Source organism: Halichoeres trimaculatus, unplaced genomic scaffold (genome assembly GCF_033239565.1).
Source record: "Halichoeres trimaculatus isolate MK-OKI-2021-1 unplaced genomic scaffold, fHalTri1.1 fHalTri1_scaffold_18, whole genome shotgun sequence".
NCBI lineage: Eukaryota > Metazoa > Chordata > Actinopteri > Labriformes > Labridae > Halichoeres > Halichoeres trimaculatus.
In genome coordinates, this window is record NW_027437196.1 from 20,245,891 (window position 1) to 20,265,706 (window position 19,816).

The window sequence follows — 19,816 nt, forward strand, 5'->3', positions numbered from 1 at the left end:
CTACAAGCCCTGTTTGAAACCTGTTCTGTGCCATTACAGCATAGAAGTACTCAGTTTGAAATGAATATAATTAAACTTTTAATGTTAATATGTGAATTTAAATATGTTTGAATGTTGGTAATTATCTCGGATTTAAGAGGAAATTTGATCCAGATCCAGTTTCTGCACCAAAACTGTTTTCACCCATTCAAATGTGAAACTATGTTTCCTAAAACATGAATTATTATGCAACATGTTGAAAACAGTTAGACTAAACAATGTGGACAGATTGCTGCTGACACACACACACACACACACACACACACACACACACACACACACACACACACACACACACACACACACACACACACACACACACACACACACACACATTCTTCCATCCTTGCAGACACGTCTTCGTCCTGCTCTAATCGCTCTGCTGTAAATCATTAGCTCAGTGGTGTAGCATATTTATTAGCCTCTATCAGGGGACCAGACCAACACACACACACAGGACACACACACACACACACACACACACACACACACCTATACAGGTATGGGTGGTTTATAGGGTCACTTTTCCCAAACCAGCCCTGTGGTGGTTTACGGGGACCTACCTTTCCCTTTGTCATAGAAAGTGACAACAAAGATAAAACTGACCCAAAAAAATTGAGAAAAATTCCTGTCTATTTAGAATCAAAATATTGTAAAGGAATCTAAAGATATGACCACCTGACATTTTGCAGGAATATGAGGACGGGGCGGGAGGAGGCGTTCCCTAGCTCAGTGGTGACTTACAAGGACCCCCTGGTTTATTGGGACATATACCACACACACACACACATCCAGGCTGAAACCCTGGTTTATGAGGACAACACTGGTTTGACTGGACATTACCCATACACGCAGATATACACACACAACCAGGACAAAACCCTTGATTGTGAGGACAACACTGTTTTGACTGGACATTACCCATACACGCACATATACACACACAACCAGGACAAAACCCTTGATTGTGAGGACAACACTGTTTTGACTGGACATTACCCATACACGCACATATACACACACAACCAGGACAAAACCCTTGATTGTGAGGACAACACTGTTTTGACTGGACATTACCCATACACGCACATATACACACACAACCAGGACAAAACCCTTGATTGTGAGGACAACACTGGTTTAACTAGGCACTACCCATACACGCAGATATACACACACAACCAGGACAAAACCCTTGATTGTGAGGACAACACTGTTTTGACTGGACATTACCCATACACGCACATATACACACACAACCAGGACAAAACCCTTGATTGTGAGGACAACACTGGTTTAACTAGACACTACCCATACACGCAGATATACACACACAACCAGGACAAAACCCTTGATTGTAAGGACAGCACAGGTTTAACTAGACACTACCCATACACGCACAGCAATACACACAGTCAGGACAAAACCCTTGATTGTGAGGACAACACTGGTTTGACTGGACATTACCCATACACACACATATACACACACAACTAGAACAAAACCCGGGTTTGTAAGGACCAGTTGGTTTAACTAGGCACTACCCATACATGCACGTATACTCACACAACCAGGAAGAGTTGAAAGTCTGTGTTGCTCAGCGACAGCCCCAAAACATCACTGCTCCTGAGGAATGGATTGCATGGAGGAATGGGCCAAAATACCAGCTACAGTGTGTAAAAGCCCAGTGAAGATTTACAGGAAACCTTTGCTCTCTGTTATTGCTAACAAAGGTTAGGTTACAAAGCAATGAGTTGAACTTTTGTTATTGACCAAGTACTTACTTTCCACCACAGTTTACAAATAAATTCTTGAAAAATCCTACAATGTGATTTCCTGGATGTTTGTTTATCCTATTTTGTCTCATAGTTGAAGTCTACCTCTGATGAAAAATACAGACCTCTCTCATCTCTGAGTAGGAGAACTTTCAAAATCAGTGACTCGCTAAATACTTTTCTGCCCCACTGTACATCAGACAAGGAATTTCTATTTTTGCGCATCATGTTCTTATGCAGATATCTTAACTTGTATATGCATTTTTCATAGTGATATTATACACTGTCTGCTGCTTTTATGTGACCTTTAGTTCTAATTTTCTTTTTTTAATCTTTGTGTCCTGTAATGACAATAAATACACCTTGAATGAGATGTGAAAATCCCTGTTTTTAATGAGTCTAAACTGTATTAAATACTGGGTAAGAACTGTACAATGCAGTTAAGTACAACCATGTAACAAAAGTGCTTCAATGCCAAACAATAACACAAAATAAAGTGTATGACAAACATTGCCCACAAAAACTGTTTAACAAAATAACCCCGTAAAACATAAGGACAGTTCCTGCCAAGAAAATGTATTAAACACCAGATAAGAACAGTACAATGCAGTTAAGTAAAACCATGTAACAAAAGTGCTTCAGTGCCAAGCAATAACAACATAAAGTTAAAATTAACCCTGTACAACATAAGGACGGTTCCTGCCAAGCTACTTTTTTCAAAACTAATAAAAACAATGTGCAAGACAAAAATAAATACAATGATGACAGCTGGCTTGCAGTAAGTATTTCTCGTCGGGTACCATCTTTCAACAAAACTCTGAGGTAAACTTGAAAGTTGAAATAATTAAATCAGATCATTCTGCACAGCCATAACACAGCATAAAGTGTAAAAAAAAATGCCTTTGAAACAAAGTTAAAAAATACAAACTTAAAAAGACCCCATTATCTGAACTTAAGCCCCCGGTTTCTGACAAAGTCTCTAATATTTTGAAGACTTCTCTCCTTTAAGACTGGGTGCTCAGCAACCTTACATTGCTGACACTCCATCTGACTTGCAAGCTTCCTATTTTCGATGTGTGATTTAAAGTGTCTCATCACTGCACTAATTTCTGTCTTGCTCCATGGTCTTTTGACACATTTTCTGGACTTTATTTCTGTCAAACAAAAGAACATACAATACGTTAAGACTGAAGAAAATAGCTGTTTAGTATATCTCTTTTTATTATAATTTTATTGGTATAACATTTAAGCTACTGAGTTATAGATTCATTACATTATCTCCAAAAGTCACACATTTTTTAATTGAAATCAGAGTGAATCAGATTATTGTGATGACACTGGGAATACCATAATAGCTGCTCATTTCTGTCCCACGTGAAAGCATCACCTCATTTCTTTACTTTATATGCATAATCAAAGTTTCCTGCTTATTAATGCGATGTGCTTTTACTAGTACCACAAGCATTTCTTGAAAAAATCCCATGGAAAAACAAATATTTATATGGCTGCCGAGGACCGTTAAGGGGGAAATGTTTCTGACATAATGATACACTCACCGGCCACTTTATCAGGCACATCTTTCCAAAAGCTCATTGACGCAAATTTCTAATCAGTCAATCAGATGGCAGCAACTCAATACATTTAGGCTATTAGACATGGTAAAGATAATCTGCTGCAGTTCAAAGCGAGCATCAGAACGGGGAAGAAAGGTGATTTAAGTGACTTTTAACGTGGCATGGTTGTTGGTGCCAGACGGGCTGGTCTGAGTATTTCAGAAACTGCTGATCTACTGGGATTGTCACGCACAACCATCTCTAGGGTTTACAGAGAATGGTCCCAAAAAGAGAAAATATCCAGTGAGCAGCAGTTCTGTGGGACAAAATGCCTTGTTGATGCCAGAGGTCAGAGGAGAATGGACAGACTGGTTGGAGCTGATAGACAGGAAACAGTAACTCAAATAACCACTGGTTACAACCAAGGTCTGCAGAAGAGCATCTCTGAACACATAACACGTCCAACCTTGAGGCAGATGGGCTACGGCAGCAGAAGACCACACCGGGTGACCCTCCTGTCAGCTAAGAACAGGAAACTGAGGCTACAATTCACACAGCAACACCAAAACTGGACAATAGAAGATTGGAGAAACGTTGCCTGGTCTGATGAGTCTGGATTTCTGCTCCACATTCAGATGGTAGGCTCAGAATTTGGCTTCAACAACATGAAAGCATGGATCCATCCTGCCTTGTATCAATGGTTCAGGCTGGTGTAATGGTGTGGGGGATATTTTCTTGGCTCACTTTGGTCCCTTAGTACCAACTAAGCATGGTTTAAAGTCCACAGCCTACCTGAGTATTATTGCTGACCATGTCCATCCCTTTATGAGCACAGTGTACCCATCTTATGATAGCTACTTCCAGCAGGATAACGCTCAATGTCATAAAGCTGGAATCTCTCAGACTGCTTTTTTGGAAAATGACAATGAGTTCCCTGTACTCAAATGGCCTCCACAGTCCCCAGATCTCAATCCAATAGAGCACCTTTGGGATGTGGTGGAACGGGAGATTCTCATCATGGATGTTCAGCCGACAAATCTGCAGCAACTGCGTGATGCTAACATGTCAATATGGACCAAACTCTCTGAGGAATGTTTGTAGTACATTGTTGAATGTATGCCACGGAGGATTAAGGCAGTTCTGAAGGTAAAAGGGGGTCCAACCCAGTACTAGCAAGGTATACCTAATAAAGTGGCCAGTGGATGTGATAAACTGAACAACACCTAGAGTATTTTAGAAATATTTACTTATTTGTTTTTATTAACTTAAGTTAATTTAACTTAAGAGAACTAATGGAATGAATGGACTAATTCCTACCTTTGGAGCTGGTTACATCAGTTTCGGTTGAATACTTTTTCTTTTTTCCTGCAGAAGGAAGAAATTATATTGTTAGAATATTCAGTACAAACTTCAAACCACTTATGGAGACGTTCATCTTAAACACAAAACAACTTACTGAAATAAAGCTGTAATTTGAACTTGATCCTAAATTATGTATAGATGTGAAGAGGCACCTCTTATTTAGGAAGACTCCATAAATCTATAAAATATACACACACACACAGATGCACACACACACACACACACACACACACACACAAACAGACATTCAATGTAACTTGGACGAAAGAAGGAGGACCATCAATATAAAAAGCATACCTTTGGTACTCGGGACCTCATCCTCGGTGGATAGGACTCCTTTTCTTTTCCCTGAAACAAACAGTTAAAACTTCTGAAATGTCTTTTTAAAAATCATAAAATCATAAAAATCTGTTAGTTAATTACTAGCAACTTATTTATGTTCATGATTGATTTCACCCTAACCCCAAAGTAACACGAAATTTTACTGCCATTGAAAACTTGCACTTTAATACTGGATCCATATGATCAGGACATGCAAATTTAACTGACACCACAAAGCACAACTTGAGTACAGGCCACTGGCAGCACTTTGCATAGCTAACCCCCTCCCAAATAAAGACACAAACATTAATTCCTGCAATAGCAATCTATGGCTTTATTACCAGAGGAGCTGATGGGCTCTTGATCCACTGCCATTTCTTGATTTTCTGGTGAAAATACAAAAAGTCCATCAGGATCTTCAGCAGAGAGATAAGTGATGAGTGCTCTACTTTGGTAGGTGCCATGAGTGTTTGTGTCTTACATGGACATACTGTAGATATATCATACAACTATAGTCATGAACGAAAGTATTTGCATCCCCTAGATTTTTTTCCCACAAAATACACAATTTCCCCAGAAGTTGTTGCAGTATCATTTTTTGGGGGTAAACATGTTCATTTCCTTTATGTGTATTCGAAAAAACAAAATCTGATGAAAAATCCAAATTCAACATGACTGTAACAAAACTCAGAAAATGGGCTGGACTAAATCAGTGGCATGCTCTACTTAATATATACTGCACACCATTTGGAAAGATTTTGAAACTAATCACTTCTTTAACAGACATTGGTATTTGCAAAAACTTCTGGGAGGATTGGTGTATTTTCAGGAAACATCCCTGGGGTGCCAATACTTTTGTCCATGACTGTATTTCTTCGACTATGTAGAACCACACCATGGATGTTAACACCGAGGGCATCATATACCTCTTTGTTAGGTCTATTCATCATGTCGACTGTGAACCTTGCTGGTTTTGTGGAAACATTCAAGTAATGCTATATGGCTAAAAATATGATCCTTAAAGATGCTATGAGGGGGATCTGTTTCAATTGGCCACCTTCTTGCCCAGAGTTTTATGCACACTGTTGTAAACTACTTTTAGCAAGGTGAGTGGGTTTTGTTTTTTTTATCAATGGAGATACAAACAGATCTTCTTTGTTCAAGACAACTTTTTTACTGGACACAACACACCAAGGTAAAGTATTTATCAGTACAGTTATGCAGCGCTATGATTTAAAACGTGATATCAAGCAAACATTTTAGTAAGCAGCTATATGCAGGGCTATCAGCAGCCAGGTGCTCTGACATATCTGTAGGCTAACGCAACAACTAAACACTGTGTGGCATCACAAGGGGCCAGGTAGTGGAGGGACACTCCATCCCAACTACATTGCCCAACATGCAGCTGTCACATCACAAAATGGCCAACAGCACACCACATGGGTCAAGGGACAAGATGGTTGCCAGAACCCAGACTGCAGGAGCAGGAGCCATCAGGACTTGGACAGCTGCAGTTGTTTTAACCACCTGACTGAAGCAGGGCTGGTGGAAGGGACCATGAGTACAAAGGAACACCAGACACAGGAAACATCAGAAGAGGAAGGAGGGAACAGAGCAGGCTGGAGAAGACAGAAGCTGGAGAGGTCCCAGTGGGAGAAAGAACAGACTTTGAAAACCAAAGTGGGAAATTAAAATTGATAACACATCAGACAGTTTTGAGTTTTAGGACTTGTTCTCCTTCTGGGACACTTTATGTTGTACTTCAAGTAGGAGAAAAGACATGCCTGAGTTTATACTGTTTTGTTGAGACAGACTGTGGTTAAAGAAACAAACTTGTGTGAGAACCTTCCTTTTTTAGATATTTGCTGCACTGCCTCAGGTTACATTGCCATAGCATCCTCTAAAGATGTTAAAGATTGTGTAGAACATAGGCACTGAGGCCTAGGGGCGTATGACGAAAGATGAGGATAACGAAGACGTGACAACTTTTTTAAACCTCGAAAAGAGACACCTGCTATGATGGAGCAACTGATGCAAGTGCCGCGAGAGACCCAGCAGGCCTACCAAAAGGTTCCCAAGCCAGCCCTCCCTCTTCACAGTCCTCCCAAAAGATTTGATAGGGTTCCTGTTTAGCCACAGTGATCCTGTAACCCAAAACCATGGCAATGTAACCGCTACAGGGAATTAAGATGAGCTTGCAGCTCCCAGGCGCACTTTGCCTCCCTGTTTCGGGAAAATAGGGTACAGCGTCCCATATGCTCAGTCACTGTGAATCAGCAAAACACTGAGGCCTTACTAGATTTGGGGAGTTCTAGGACCCTGATCTATGAGTCAGTGTTAGAGGCATCACCTCCTGCAAAAGAGGCCCCTGTTCCAGTGGAATGTGTGTTCTTAAGCTGTGTTTTCACCAAGCAGTCCGGTTCAGTACGGTTTGGGATGGTTTGGTACAGTTAAGCCTGATCCCAACTGTTCTTGTGGTAGGTGGCGTGTAAGCTGGATGCCGGAAGCTGCAGCTGTTAAACATTAGTGCAACGCCGTAGCAGCTTACCCCGCAATTAAATCCAATAAAGAAGAAAAACGCGTAGTAAGCAAACAAAGAGCACGGATGGAAGACATGCAGCATCTCATCCTCTCTGTGATTGTCATGTAGCTCTCTGTTACAAAGTGCAATCAAGCTTTGTTTCAGAGAAGTCTGTGTGCCGCCAGGAGAAATGCAGCCACTGTTGGGGTAAGTGACGATTCCTTTGAACAATCAACGGTCTACAGTGTGTTGCTCCACCTCCCGAGAGCGGATCGGTTCAGTCTGGCACCCTTACGAAAGGGTCCCAAAAAAGTAGGTCGGCTCGTCTTGGTTTTTGGGGATCTGTCCAGGGATGAGTCAGTAGAAACACCGCAAAAAGTGTGCCGTACAGAGACAAACCGAACAGGTCTGCTTGGTGGAAACGCGGCTATAGAGACACCCAGGAGTACCCCACAACAATGGTAAAGCTTACCACCAAGAAGGACACCTATTTTGTGGAGGTTGGGGTCATCACAACGCTGCCAGTGCCAATGCTGATTGGTTGAGACAGCCCAGCCTTCCAGATGCTATGGAGGAAAGCTCACAAGAGGCTCCGTTGGGAACCCAGAGCATGCAAGCCTCAAAGTTCCCCCACAGTTCAATCTGAAAAGAATGTTGCCAACCCCTGCTGTGCATTCCCCATTCCAGACCAAGGATTTGCTGTGGATACAAATGAGTCTGAATCAGTACCTGAGGAACCCGGAGAAGTTGATCCTGGCTCAAGTACAAGTGAAGATGACACAGGGAATCCAAGAGAACTTACTACACTATAAGGTTGGTACGGAACAGCCCAGTTACAAGACCCCACTCTCTGCAACGCATTAAAGAATGTACAAGTCTTAGAGGGGACCGTAATTGGAAGTAGGGTCAGCCCCTCCTCTCCCCACTTTGCAGTGAAGAATGGTCTTCAGTACTAGGTGGTAAAATCTAATGATTGAGTCACTGAGCAACTACTGCCTCCCAAGTCCCATTTTTCATTAGTCCTGCAGTTAGCCCACACTTGTGTCATAGGAGCTCACCTGGGGGTTGAAAACATGAAGGAAAGGGTTTTGCAGAGGTTTTTTTGACCCGGGGTACACGAGGAGATAGAGAACTACTTCCGTAGCTGTCCTGAGTTCCAGATCACAGCTCCCAAACAGACCTTCTAAAATCCCATTGTGTCATTGCCCGTGATTGAAACCCCATTTGAGAGGATTGGGAGAGACACAAAAGATACCAAAAGAAATCCTCACTGACCAAGGCACTCCTTGCAAGTCCCGGGTCTTCCAAGAGCTTTGTGTGTTGTTGCAAGTAAAGCAAGTGAGAACCTCGGTGTACCACCCACTGACTTGGCTCGGTGGAAAGGTTCAACAAGACTCTTAAAGCCATGTTGAAAAAGGCCATCAACAAGGATTGAAAGAACTGGGACCAGCTTCTGCCCTACCTCCTGTTTGCCGTAGGAGAAGTTCCCCAGAATTCCACTGGTTTCTCAGCTTTTGATCTGTTGTATTCCTACAGACCCGGTATCTTCTCAATATAGCCAAGGAGACCTGGGAGGAGCAATCCTGTTCCCATCCAACCATGAGTGAACATGGGGGAAATGAGAGACTACATAGCAATGGTGATCCCCGTTGTGAAGGAACATATGGAATGAGTACAGAGAGAGCAGAGTGTGGTTTATGACCGAATGGCACAACCCCAGGAGTTCAAGGTGGGAGACAGGGTATTGGTGTTGGTCCCCACAATGGAGTGCAAGTTTTTGGCTAGCAGGCAAGGACTCTAAGAAATCATGGAAAGGGACAAGGAGGTCAACTACAAAGTTCCACAGCCAGGGAAGAAAAAAGGTCAGCAAATCTACCATGTGAATCTCCTCCAGAGATGGCATGATCAGGAGGTGTTCGGTTCTTTTCGCTCCAGATCATCAGAAGAACCAGTGCAGGGAAAAAAGTGCAGTTTGGCCCAAACCTTTTACCATCCTTCACCCTGCCAAGGACGTCAGGCTCAGGGAGAGGGTTATGTTGCATCACAAGGGGCGCGGAGCGACACTTTGTCCCAACTACAATGCCCAGCATGCAGCTGCCACATCACAAAATGGCCGCCAGCAAACCACATTGGTCAAGGGACAAGATGGCTGCCAGAACCCAGACTACATTCCCCAGGAGCCGTCAGGACTTGGACAGCTGCAGGTATTAAAAACTCAGCTGTCTCTCTTTCCCCAGCCCTGCTTCTGATTAAAACAGGGCTGGGAAGGGACCAAGAGCACAAAGAAACAGCAGACACAGGGAATATCAGAAGAGGAAGGACTGTACAAAGCAGGCAGAAGCTGGAAGGGTCATGCTGGGAGGAAGAACAGACTTGGAAAAAAAAGTGGGAAATTGAAGTTGATAACACTTTGGACAGTTTTTAGTTTTAGGACTTCTTCCCCTTTAGTTCCCCCTTATGCTGCACTTTGAGTTGGAGAAAAGACATGCCTGAGTTTACACTGTTTTGTTGAGACAGACTGTGGTTGAAGAAATAAACTTGTTTTGGAACCTTCCCTTTTTGTGTTTTTGTTGCACTGCCTCAGGTTACACTATCTAAGCAACCTCTCATGTTACAACTGTCAGTATACGGCCCTGTGCTCTAAGACATGTCTGCAATGTGTAATGTTAGTAAATTCTGGTTAGCTTTGTCCTGCCAGTCATCTACCAAGCTGAGCTAACATAACCTCACTCTTCATTTTATTGACTCTCAAGTTTGAACAGACCACTGCAGAATAACTGCCACATGTGGGTTGGAATGAACATTATCACAAACAGATTAGTCCTTTTGGCCCTTAGGTCAGGCTATATCATTCCCCTGTTTAGCTCTCTTATGCTCTATTCTTTTTCTGTCCGACAGTTAGGCTCCAGTGTCCACCATTATTTCAAAATAATCACAAAAATTGTTTTTAGCAGTGAAAAACAGATCTCTCCTCTCACTACTTAACTTCACTTGCGCGGTGTTGTCATAGGGACCTAGAAGTGCCATAAACCAATCCGGTCCTGCTCAACCCGACCAGGAAGCTAATAATAGCAGTTTAAAATAACCTGTATTACTGGTCCTGATAATCTCATTTTAAAGTTTGGATTAGAATCAGTCATATCTAGAAGGGAGACTTTTTTAAGACCACTTAAAAACTCCTTAAAGCCCCTTGAATCAAAAATATACCCTAAACAAATACAGAAAAATATTCAATACAAACCACTTGGTCCAAGGGGACAATCTGACTCCCCATTGCCTCCATCTTCTCCACTGTCTCTTCCACTTTTGCCTTCTCCACCGTGTTCGTCACTGCTGCTTTCGTCATCCTCATTGCTTTTGTTGTCTACATCATCCTGCTCGTCTTCACCCATTTCCGGATCCAATTCATCTAAAAAAATAAAAATATAATCCAAAAACATTATGGTGAATGCAAAAAATGATGTCAAATTTTGATTCAAATATCTACTTTTTGCATTCCAAATCTTTTACATCCCCTCAATTTAGAAAATTACCAAAATAATGCATACAACTATCATTTTATTTCTTAAATCCCAATACACTGTTTAATTTATCCTGTTCCTGTAGCAAAATTTGTAATTCTTTTAAGCTACATCATTAAAGGTGTCCCTACTACCACATACCTTCAATCTCAATTTCATCGAGTGACTTCCCCTGGAACTCTGCCAGAGTTCCTTTCTCCATAGCAAGCAGAATCTTTGTGATTTTTGCCACTTCAATGGTGGCCTCTGGAAGACGGTAAAAGTCTCTGTGTACCCTTATATCATGACCCAAGAAGTTGGCTAGTTGATCCAGCTCATTGTTCTTTAGGTTCAGGATTTGGGACTGGGTTGCGATGTGCTTTCGGAGTTGTGTAGACCTCATACTTTGTGGACTCTTCGCGCCACACAAGTGTGCAAAAGTTCTTACACAATCCTGTCCTCTGTAGTGGCTTGTGGAGGAGCATTCTGGTCGTCCAAACAGGAAAGGGTTGTCCTTATGCACATTGCATGATTCTCTTTTCTTAACAAGAAGTGTTGTTGCACAAACAACTTCAGGGTTTAATAACACTGCCACTTTCCTGCCTCTTTTCCCCATGATCTCAACTCTGCTGAAGTGTCTTGCTAGCTTCTGTTCAAAAGGTGACAGGCTGGCAGCTACATCACCGTGAAGCTCAGTCTGGTCTCTCTTCTGGAAAGCTTCAAGGGGCATTTTTGAAACTTCACCTGCACGTCGTCTATTAAAGAGTATTATTTGTGTAAGCGTGACCCTTGCAAGTTCTCCATATGCCTGAGGAGACTCATGCTGTTTTAGGTTGTCTATCGCACTAGCCGATTTCTCTTCCAGGTACTTATGTAACTTTTGCACATCCTCTGTGAATGGTATGATTGATGGTTTGTTGTACTTTGACTTGCTCAATGTAGCCAGTGCAGTGTGTGAGACTTGTCCAGCCCATTCTTTTGAGCAGAGTTTTGTGAACCTTTCCGCTGCTTTAATCATATTTTCATCCTCTGCAGCAATGGCCCTGCAGAGAATGATATCGCCAATCTTTTTCAGAGAGTGTCCCAACTTTAGGGCAAGACTTGGGGTGGAATATGAGTGTTTTTCTTCATCATATCCAGCTACCTTTTTTACCGCACTAACAATTTTATAAAAATTGTTGGGCCTTATAGCATCTTCAAATGTGTGCATGGAATAACTCTCTCTCAAGGTCAACAAAAGTCGGCCCATTTCCCGAACCTTTGTTCGAATGTATTCAAATTTTGTTGGATCAGACCCGTGTTTGTTATATAGGGACTGGGCCAGCTGCAGAATTAGGAAGTCGTTTCGCACTACAGACCCAACATTGTCTTTCCTCATGCTTCCAAGCACCTTCCACACACCTTGGGAAATTCCTTGGGAGCAGGTTGACTCGGCAATATCAGCCATATACAAGTCTTTGCTCTTGGCCCCAGCTCCAAGTTTTGCTTTTGATGGGCATCTTCGTGCATGGCGCCACAGCTCTTTACGGACAAACATGCCTTTGCAGTATGCACAGTGCACATACTGTTTGGCATTCACAGAGACTTTTGATAGTCTAGTTCTTCTCCTGACTTTTAGTGCTCCAACATGAGTCTTCATTACCTCCTGGTTATGTTCATAATTCCCTTTGTTCCGCAACTTCTCCAGTAACTTTTTTCTTTCTTTGGAGTTCTTGGGGAACGAGAATGCTCGGGCAATGTCATGGTCTTCTTTTTCATGCTTTTTAAAATGACGAGAAATTTTGGATTGAGGTGTTTTGCAAATGAAGCAGTAATTTTTCAAAGTGTAAGAAGAGCTTTGTTGGGTTGACGAGGTAGTACGAGACTCGGTTGCATTTGCTGAAAGAGTCTGGTTATGGCTTGAAGTAAGACAGTCATCAGAACGGGGTTGGTCAAGTACAAAGTTAGATTTGGAGGCATCCTGTTCCATGCAGGATTTACGTTGCAAGACTTCCTTTGTTTTTTCTTGAGGAGAAAGTGACTTAACTGGTCCGACCTCATGAAGTGATAAGTTTACTGGTTGTGAATCCTCACTATCATTGCTTAGTTCAGTGTCAGGCACAAAATCTTCATCGGAACTCAATCCATCACAGGTTGTTGAAGGGTGGCAGTCATCATCAGAAGCTCCATCACTAATGTCAGAGTTCCAAACATCAGAAGCTCGTGGAACATCCTATGCAGCCAAAATAAGAGAGTTTTGTTGATATACATACAAAGAATCTATCACTGTACATGTCACAGTACAAAACTGTAACAGGTTCTGATGAAGACAATAAACATACCTGTGATGACACCTTTAAAAAGCAGGATTTATGCCATGATCTTGAACACACTAAAAGCACATTTAAGAGAAACATTAGCAAGTTGAGCTAATGATTTTATTTTAGTTTAAAAAATTACTTCATTAAACTTTACCAAAAAATGTGCTTCAGTGAAGTAAATACTAACGTTTGCATGTGTAACCAAGCCATTTTAAACTGGAGACTGGTCCACTGCAGTCTTCACAACTTTCCAGAGCGCTGAGAACTGCACTGACCATTCTATGGTGGCACTGAAAAACAAATATTGTATGGCAGTTTAAAAGAAGGGTACAAAATAATATCAAGAAAAAGGGGACAAATGAAAAAGGCAACATTTTGACATTTAACAACAGAACTGTGAAAAAAGGTGTTCGTACAAAACCCAAACAGCTTAGTTTAAAGCTTAAAAACAGGTGTCCTTATAATGCAGGTAAGTCAGGTGAACAACTTACACACAGCTCAGCTTGCTGCCTGATCTATAAGTTTGTTACTGTCCTCACAAGACACTGCCTACTGACTGTCCTGAGTAGGGATGGGAATTGAAAACCGATTCCAGTTGAGAATCGTAAACAGTTCCATCAAAGAATCAATATCACTAATCTTTTTGCTGATCAATTCCATTCAATTGACAGGGTGCTGAAGCATCAGAATTGTGGCTTAATTTTAATTTCACCTACTGAACAACCGTGAGTGAGTGGAAACAAACAGGACTGAATTACCACTGGATGTAAAAGCTTGACATCTAAAAAATACAGTCAACTTACTGTGTCATCCTTTGACGTGCCAGGGCTGGGACTGACCGCTGAAGACCCTTCATTGCTCCCAACCAGCTCAGCTTCCTGTGTACGAGGCAATGATAGGACCAAATTTGAGATTTCATGAAGCAGAAACAACTAATATTCATTCAACAAAATATATTTAATGACATTGGCAAAGTTAAAAGCAAAAATTTTAGTCAATTTTAGGCAGAAGGGAAGTTAGGCTGGCCAGACAGGTCGATAATAAATACCTGACGGGCAAATAACATTTTTGATATAAGTCACTGCTTGCCTTTTCTGCTGCTGGCCCACTTTCACTGACACTCAGGGGACTTTGATCTTTACAAGGTTCCTGAAATTAGACAAGAAAAATGCACTGTGTCACATCACTTGACTGACAAAGTAGTCGCTTCAGCCATGTTTAAGACAGAAACTGATCAAAGGTGAAAAGTTACTAACAATATAAATTTATTCAACCATTCCATTACTAAAGCAGAGATTAAGGAACATTTTGGACTTTCAAGGAGTAGAGAACTATGTGTTATTCCAGGACTTTTGGAAGTTTTCTGTGGACATGGAGACATTAAGATAAACTTTACTTGAAAAACTACAAACTTGTCTAACACAACATATAATGAGGCAAAGTGGGTGTTTTGTCATAGGAGATGTCACTTTAATGCAGGTAAGTCAGCTAAACACCTGACACACAGCACAGCATAGCTGCATGATCAACATAAAACTTGCAGTGTAAAGATATGTTGGGGGAGGGGAGCCTAACAAGAAGTGTCCTGATAATGCAGGTAAGTCAGATAAACAACATACACACAGCGTAGCTGCATGATCAACATTAAACTTTCAGCGTAAAGATATGTTGGGGGAGGGGAGCCTAACAAGAGGTGTCCTGATAATGCAGGTAAGTCAGATAAACAACATACACACAGCGTAGCTGCATGATCAACATTAAACTTTCAGTGTAAAGATATGTTGGGGGAGGGGAGCCTAACAAGAGGTGTCCTGATAATGCAGGTAAGTCAGATAAACAACATACACACAGCGTAGCTGCATGATCAACATTAAACTTTCAGCGTAAAGATATGTTGGGGGAGGGGAGCCTAACAAGAGGTGTCCTGATAATGCAGGTAAGTCAGATAAACAACATACACACAGCGTAGCTGCATGATCAACATTAAACTTTCAGTGTAAAGATATGTTGGGGGAGGGGAGCCTAACAAGAGGTGTCCTGATAATGCAGGTAAGTCAGATAAACAACATACACATAGCGTAGCTTATTGCAGGATCAACATTAAACTTTCAGAGTAAAGATATGTTGGGGGAGGGGAGCCTAACAAGAGGTGTCCCTATATCGAGGTAAGTCAGGTGACCATACGTTTTGGCTGGTACTCATCACAGGATTCTCCAAAACTTCACACATTTAGAAACCACACACTTGATGTTCACAAAAGACAGAGTGCAAAAGAGCCTTCTTTTTGATTTCATAGTATGTGGTCTTCACTCCCAGGACACCACACATTAACCAATTCTGCAGCAGAGTATCAATGTTTTTACACACAATATTCCGAGTCTTGCACGGTAAAAAATGACTTCATTGTAAACAACATGACACACAAATGGGAAAAGGCAATGATGGTTGTTTACACCCCCTTAAATTCTTTTCAAAAAAAAAGGAAAGACATTGAAAAAAGTCTTGGAGAAGGCGAGGATATGGGCTGTATGAATAACAGTGCGAGTTGGAGGTGGGTACAGTCGTTTTTAGTATTACAGATAGATTTCTTACTTCCTCTTTGGTCAGTCAGCTAGGTCAGCTGGCGTTTTGATTGGCTTTGCTCTGGTACACGTGACATTACCCACTGTACCTGCTCAGCTCCTTTTGAAACACCCCAAACACTACAGGATTTTAAGTCACAAAACAAAAACGTGTTCATTATCTACAATCTCTCGATAGAAGGCCTTCAGAGCAACTCCAACCAGACAAAATCACTCCGAACACACCCCACACTACAAGAACAACACATCAGGCCTTTGCTGACTTTGATTGTAAGGGGGAGATCGGGACCAAAATCAGCACAATTATCCTGTAGTGTGTACCTGCCTTTATGCAGCTTAACCTGCTGCCTGGTCTATAAACTTGTTCCTGTCTTCACAAGACACTGCTAACTGACAGTCCTGAGCTGTATTAGGTAGTTTACCATATTCAATAGTGTGTGGAGTCCTGTGGAATGTCATGTGACCAAACAGGACTGAATTACCACTGGATGTGAAAGCTTGACATCTAAAAAATACAGTCAACTTACTGTGTCATCCTTTGACGTGCCAGGGCCGGGACTGACCGCTGAAGACCCTTCATTGCTCCCAACCAGCTCAGCTTCCTGTGTACGAGGCAATGATAGGACCAAATTTGAGATTTCATGAAGCAGTAACAACTCATATTCATTCAACAAAATATATTTAATGACATTGGCAAAGTTAAAAGCAAAAATTTTAGTCAATTTAAGGCAGAAGGGAAGTTAGGCTGGCCAGACAGGTCGATAATAAATACCTGACGGGCCAATATCATTTTTGATATAAGTCACTGCTTGCCTTTTCTGCTGCTGGCCCACTTTCACTGACACTCGGGAGACTTTGATCTTTACAAGGTTCCTGAAATTAGACAAGAAAAATGCACTGTGTCACATCACTTAACTGACAAAGTAGTCGCTTCTGCCATGTTTAAGACAGAAACTGATCAAAGGTGAAAAGTTACAAACTATATAAATTTATTCAACCATTCCATTACTAAAGCAGAGATTAAGGAACATTTTGGACTTTCAAGGAGTAGAGAACTATGTGTTATTCCAGGACTTTTGGAAGTTTTCTGTGGACATGGAGACATTAAGATAAACTTTACTTGAAAAACTACAAACTTGTCTAACACAACATATAATGAGGCAAAGTAGGTGTTTTGTCAAAGGAGATGTCACTTTAATGCAGGTAAGTCAGCTAAACACCTGACACACAGCACAGCGTAGCTGCATGGTCAACATTAAACTTTCAGCGTAAAGATATGTTGGGGGAGGGGAGCCTAACAAGAGGTGTCCTGATAATGCAGGTAAGTCAGATAAACAACATACACACAGCGTAGCTGCATGATCAACATTAAACTTTCAGCGTAAAGATATGTTGGGGGAGGGGAGCCTAACAAGAGGTGTCCTGATAATGCAGGTAAGTCAGATAAACAACATACACACAGCGTAGCTGCATGATCAACATTAAACTTTCAGTGTAAAGATATGTTGGGGGAGGGGAGCCTAACAAGAGGTGTCCTGATAATGCAGGTAAGTCAGATAAACAACATACACATAGCGTAGCTTATTGCAGGATCAACATTAAACTTTCAGAGTAAAGATATGTTGGGGGAGGGGAGCCTAACAAGAGGTGTCCCTATATCGAGGTAAGTCAGGTGACCATACGTTTTGGCTGGTACTCATCACAGGATTCTCCAAAACTTCACACATTTAGAAACCACACACTTGATGTTCACAAAAGACAGAGTGCAAAAGAGCCTTCTTTTTGATTTCATAGTATGTGGTCTTCACTCCCAGGACACCACACATTAACCAATTCTGCAGCAGAGTATCAATGTTTTTACACACAATATTCCGAGTCTTGCACGGTAAAAAATGACTTCATTGTAAACAACATGACACACAAATGGGAAAAGGCAATGATGGTTGTTTACACCCCCTTAAATTCTTTTCAAAAAAAAAGGAAAGACATTGAAAAAAGTCTTGGAGAAGGCGAGGATATGGGCTGTATGAATAACAGTGCGAGTTGGAGGTGGGTACAGTCGTTTTTAGTATTACAGATAGATTTCTTACTTCCTCTTTGGTCAGTCAGCTAGGTCAGCTGGCGTTTTGATTGGCTTTGCTCTGGTACACGTGACATTACCCACTGTACCTGCTCAGCTCCTTTTGAAACACCCCAAACACTACAGGATTTTAAGTCACAAAACAAAAACGTGTTCATTATCTACAATCTCTCGATAGAAGGCCTTCAGAGCAACTCCAACCAGACAAAATCACTCCGAACACACCCCACACTACAAGAACAACACATCAGGCCTTTGCTGACTTTGATTGTAAGGGGGAGATCGGGACCAAAATCAGCACAATTATCCTGTAGTGTGTACCTGCCTTTACGCAGCTTAACCTGCTGCCTGGTCTATAAACTTGTTCCTGTCTTCACAAGACACTGCTAACTGACAGTCCTGAGCTGTATTAGGTAGTTTACCATATTCAATAGTGTGTGGAGTCCTGTGGAATGTCATGTGACCAAACAGGACTGAATTACCACTGGATGTGAAAGCTTGACATCTAAAAAATACAGTCAACTTACTGTGTCATCCTTTGACGTGCCAGGGCCGGGACTGACCGCTGAAGACCCTTCATTGCTCCCAACCAGCTCAGCTTCCTGTGTACGAGGCAATGATAGGACCAAATTTGAGATTTCATGAAGCAGTAACAACTCATATTCATTCAACAAAATATATTTAATGACATTGGCAAAGTTAAAAGCAAAAATTTTAGTCAATTTAAGGCAGAAGGGAAGTTAGGCTGGCCAGACAGGTCGATAATAAATACCTGACGGGCCAATATCATTTTTGATATAAGTCACTGCTTGCCTTTTCTGCTGCTGGCCCACTTTCACTGACACTCGGGAGACTTTGATCTTTACAAGGTTCCTGAAATTAGACAAGAAAAATGCACTGTGTCACATCACTTAACTGACAAAGTAGTCGCTTCAGCCATGTTTAAGACAGAAACTGATCAAAGGTGAAAAGTTACAAACTATATAAATTTATTCAACCATTCCATTACTAAAGCAGAGATTAAGGAACATTTTGGACTTTCAAGGAGTAGAGAACTATGTGTTATTCCAGGACTTTTGGAAGTTTTCTGTGGACATGGAGACATTAAGATAAACTTTACTTGAAAAACTACAAACTTGTCTAACACAACATATAATGAGGCAAAGTAGGTGTTTTGTCATAGGAGATGTCACTTAAATGCAGGTAAGTCAGCTAAACACCTGACACACAGCACAGCGTAGCTGCATGGTCAACATTAAACTTTCAGCGTAAAGATATGTTGGGGGAGGGGAGCCTAACAAGAGGTGTCCTGATAATGCAGGTAAGTCAGATAAACAACATACACACAGCGTAGCTGCATGATCAACATTAAACTTTCAGGTAAAGATATGTTGGGGGAGGGGAGCCTAACAAGAGGTGTCCTGATAATGCAGGTAAGTCAGATAAACAACATACACACAGCGTAGCTGCATGATCAACATTAAACTTTCAGTGTAAAGATATGTTGGGGGAGGGGAGCCTAACAAGAGGTGTCCTGATAATGCAGGTAAGTCAGATAAACAACATACACATAGCGTAGCTTATTGCAGGATCAACATTAAACTTTCAGAGTAAAGATATGTTGGGGGAGGGGAGCCTAACAAGAGGTGTCCCTATATCGAGGTAAGTCAGGTGACCATACGTTTTGGCTGGTACTCATCACAGGATTCTCCAAAACTTCACACATTTAGAAACCACACACTTGATGTTCACAAAAGACAGAGTGCAAAAGAGCCTTCTTTTT

General features: G+C 41.6%; 2 protein-coding genes and 1 long non-coding RNA gene across 6 annotated transcripts in view; 1 reads left to right on the plus strand and 2 right to left on the minus strand.

Annotated features, from left to right (window-relative positions):
* Nucleotides 1-19,816, plus strand: part of vav3 (vav guanine nucleotide exchange factor 3) — a 149,456-nt gene that overhangs the window by 55,059 nt on the left and 74,581 nt on the right. The gene's annotated exons all lie outside the window — the stretch shown is intronic.
* On the minus strand, nt 1,606-12,434 carry LOC141807667 (uncharacterized). Of its 3 annotated transcripts, none has more exons than XM_074693808.1 (6): nt 11,234-12,434; nt 10,813-10,980; nt 5,392-5,436; nt 5,027-5,077; nt 4,685-4,732; nt 1,606-1,665 (listed from the first exon to the last, which is right to left on the minus strand). In XM_074693808.1, the coding sequence occupies exons 1-6, from the start codon at nt 12,318-12,320 to the stop codon at nt 1,637-1,639; spliced, it is 1,428 nt and encodes a 475-aa protein (XP_074549909.1). In that variant the 5' UTR covers nt 12,321-12,434; the 3' UTR covers nt 1,606-1,636. The 3 variants fall into 3 exon arrangements, 2 of the variants coding, with proteins under 2 accessions (XP_074549909.1, XP_074549908.1); XM_074693807.1 differs by lacking the exon at nt 1,606-1,665 and adding an exon at nt 2,361-2,968; XR_012599853.1 differs by lacking the exon at nt 1,606-1,665 and adding an exon at nt 4,824-4,907.
* On the minus strand, nt 13,392-14,251 carry LOC141807238 (uncharacterized). The gene is made up of 3 exons (XR_012599833.1): nt 14,175-14,251; nt 13,559-13,661; nt 13,392-13,442 (listed from the first exon to the last, which is right to left on the minus strand). It is a non-coding gene; the product is annotated as an uncharacterized LOC141807238 (long non-coding RNA).

Excerpts from the sequence above, each read along its gene's own strand:
- LOC141807667 (XM_074693807.1), bottom strand. The coding sequence starts at position 12,320 with ATGGGCCGACTTTTGTTGACCTTGAGAGAGAGTTATTCCATGCACACA. Across the intron at positions 5,078-5,391 it reads AGAGCCCATCAGCTCCTCTG|GGAAAAGAAAAGGAGTCCTA; the intron begins GTAATAAAGCCA and ends TGTTTGTTTCAG. Across the intron at positions 4,733-5,026 it reads TGAGGTCCCGAGTACCAAAG|GAAAAAAGAAAAAGTATTCA; the intron begins GTATGCTTTTTA and ends TTCCTTCTGCAG.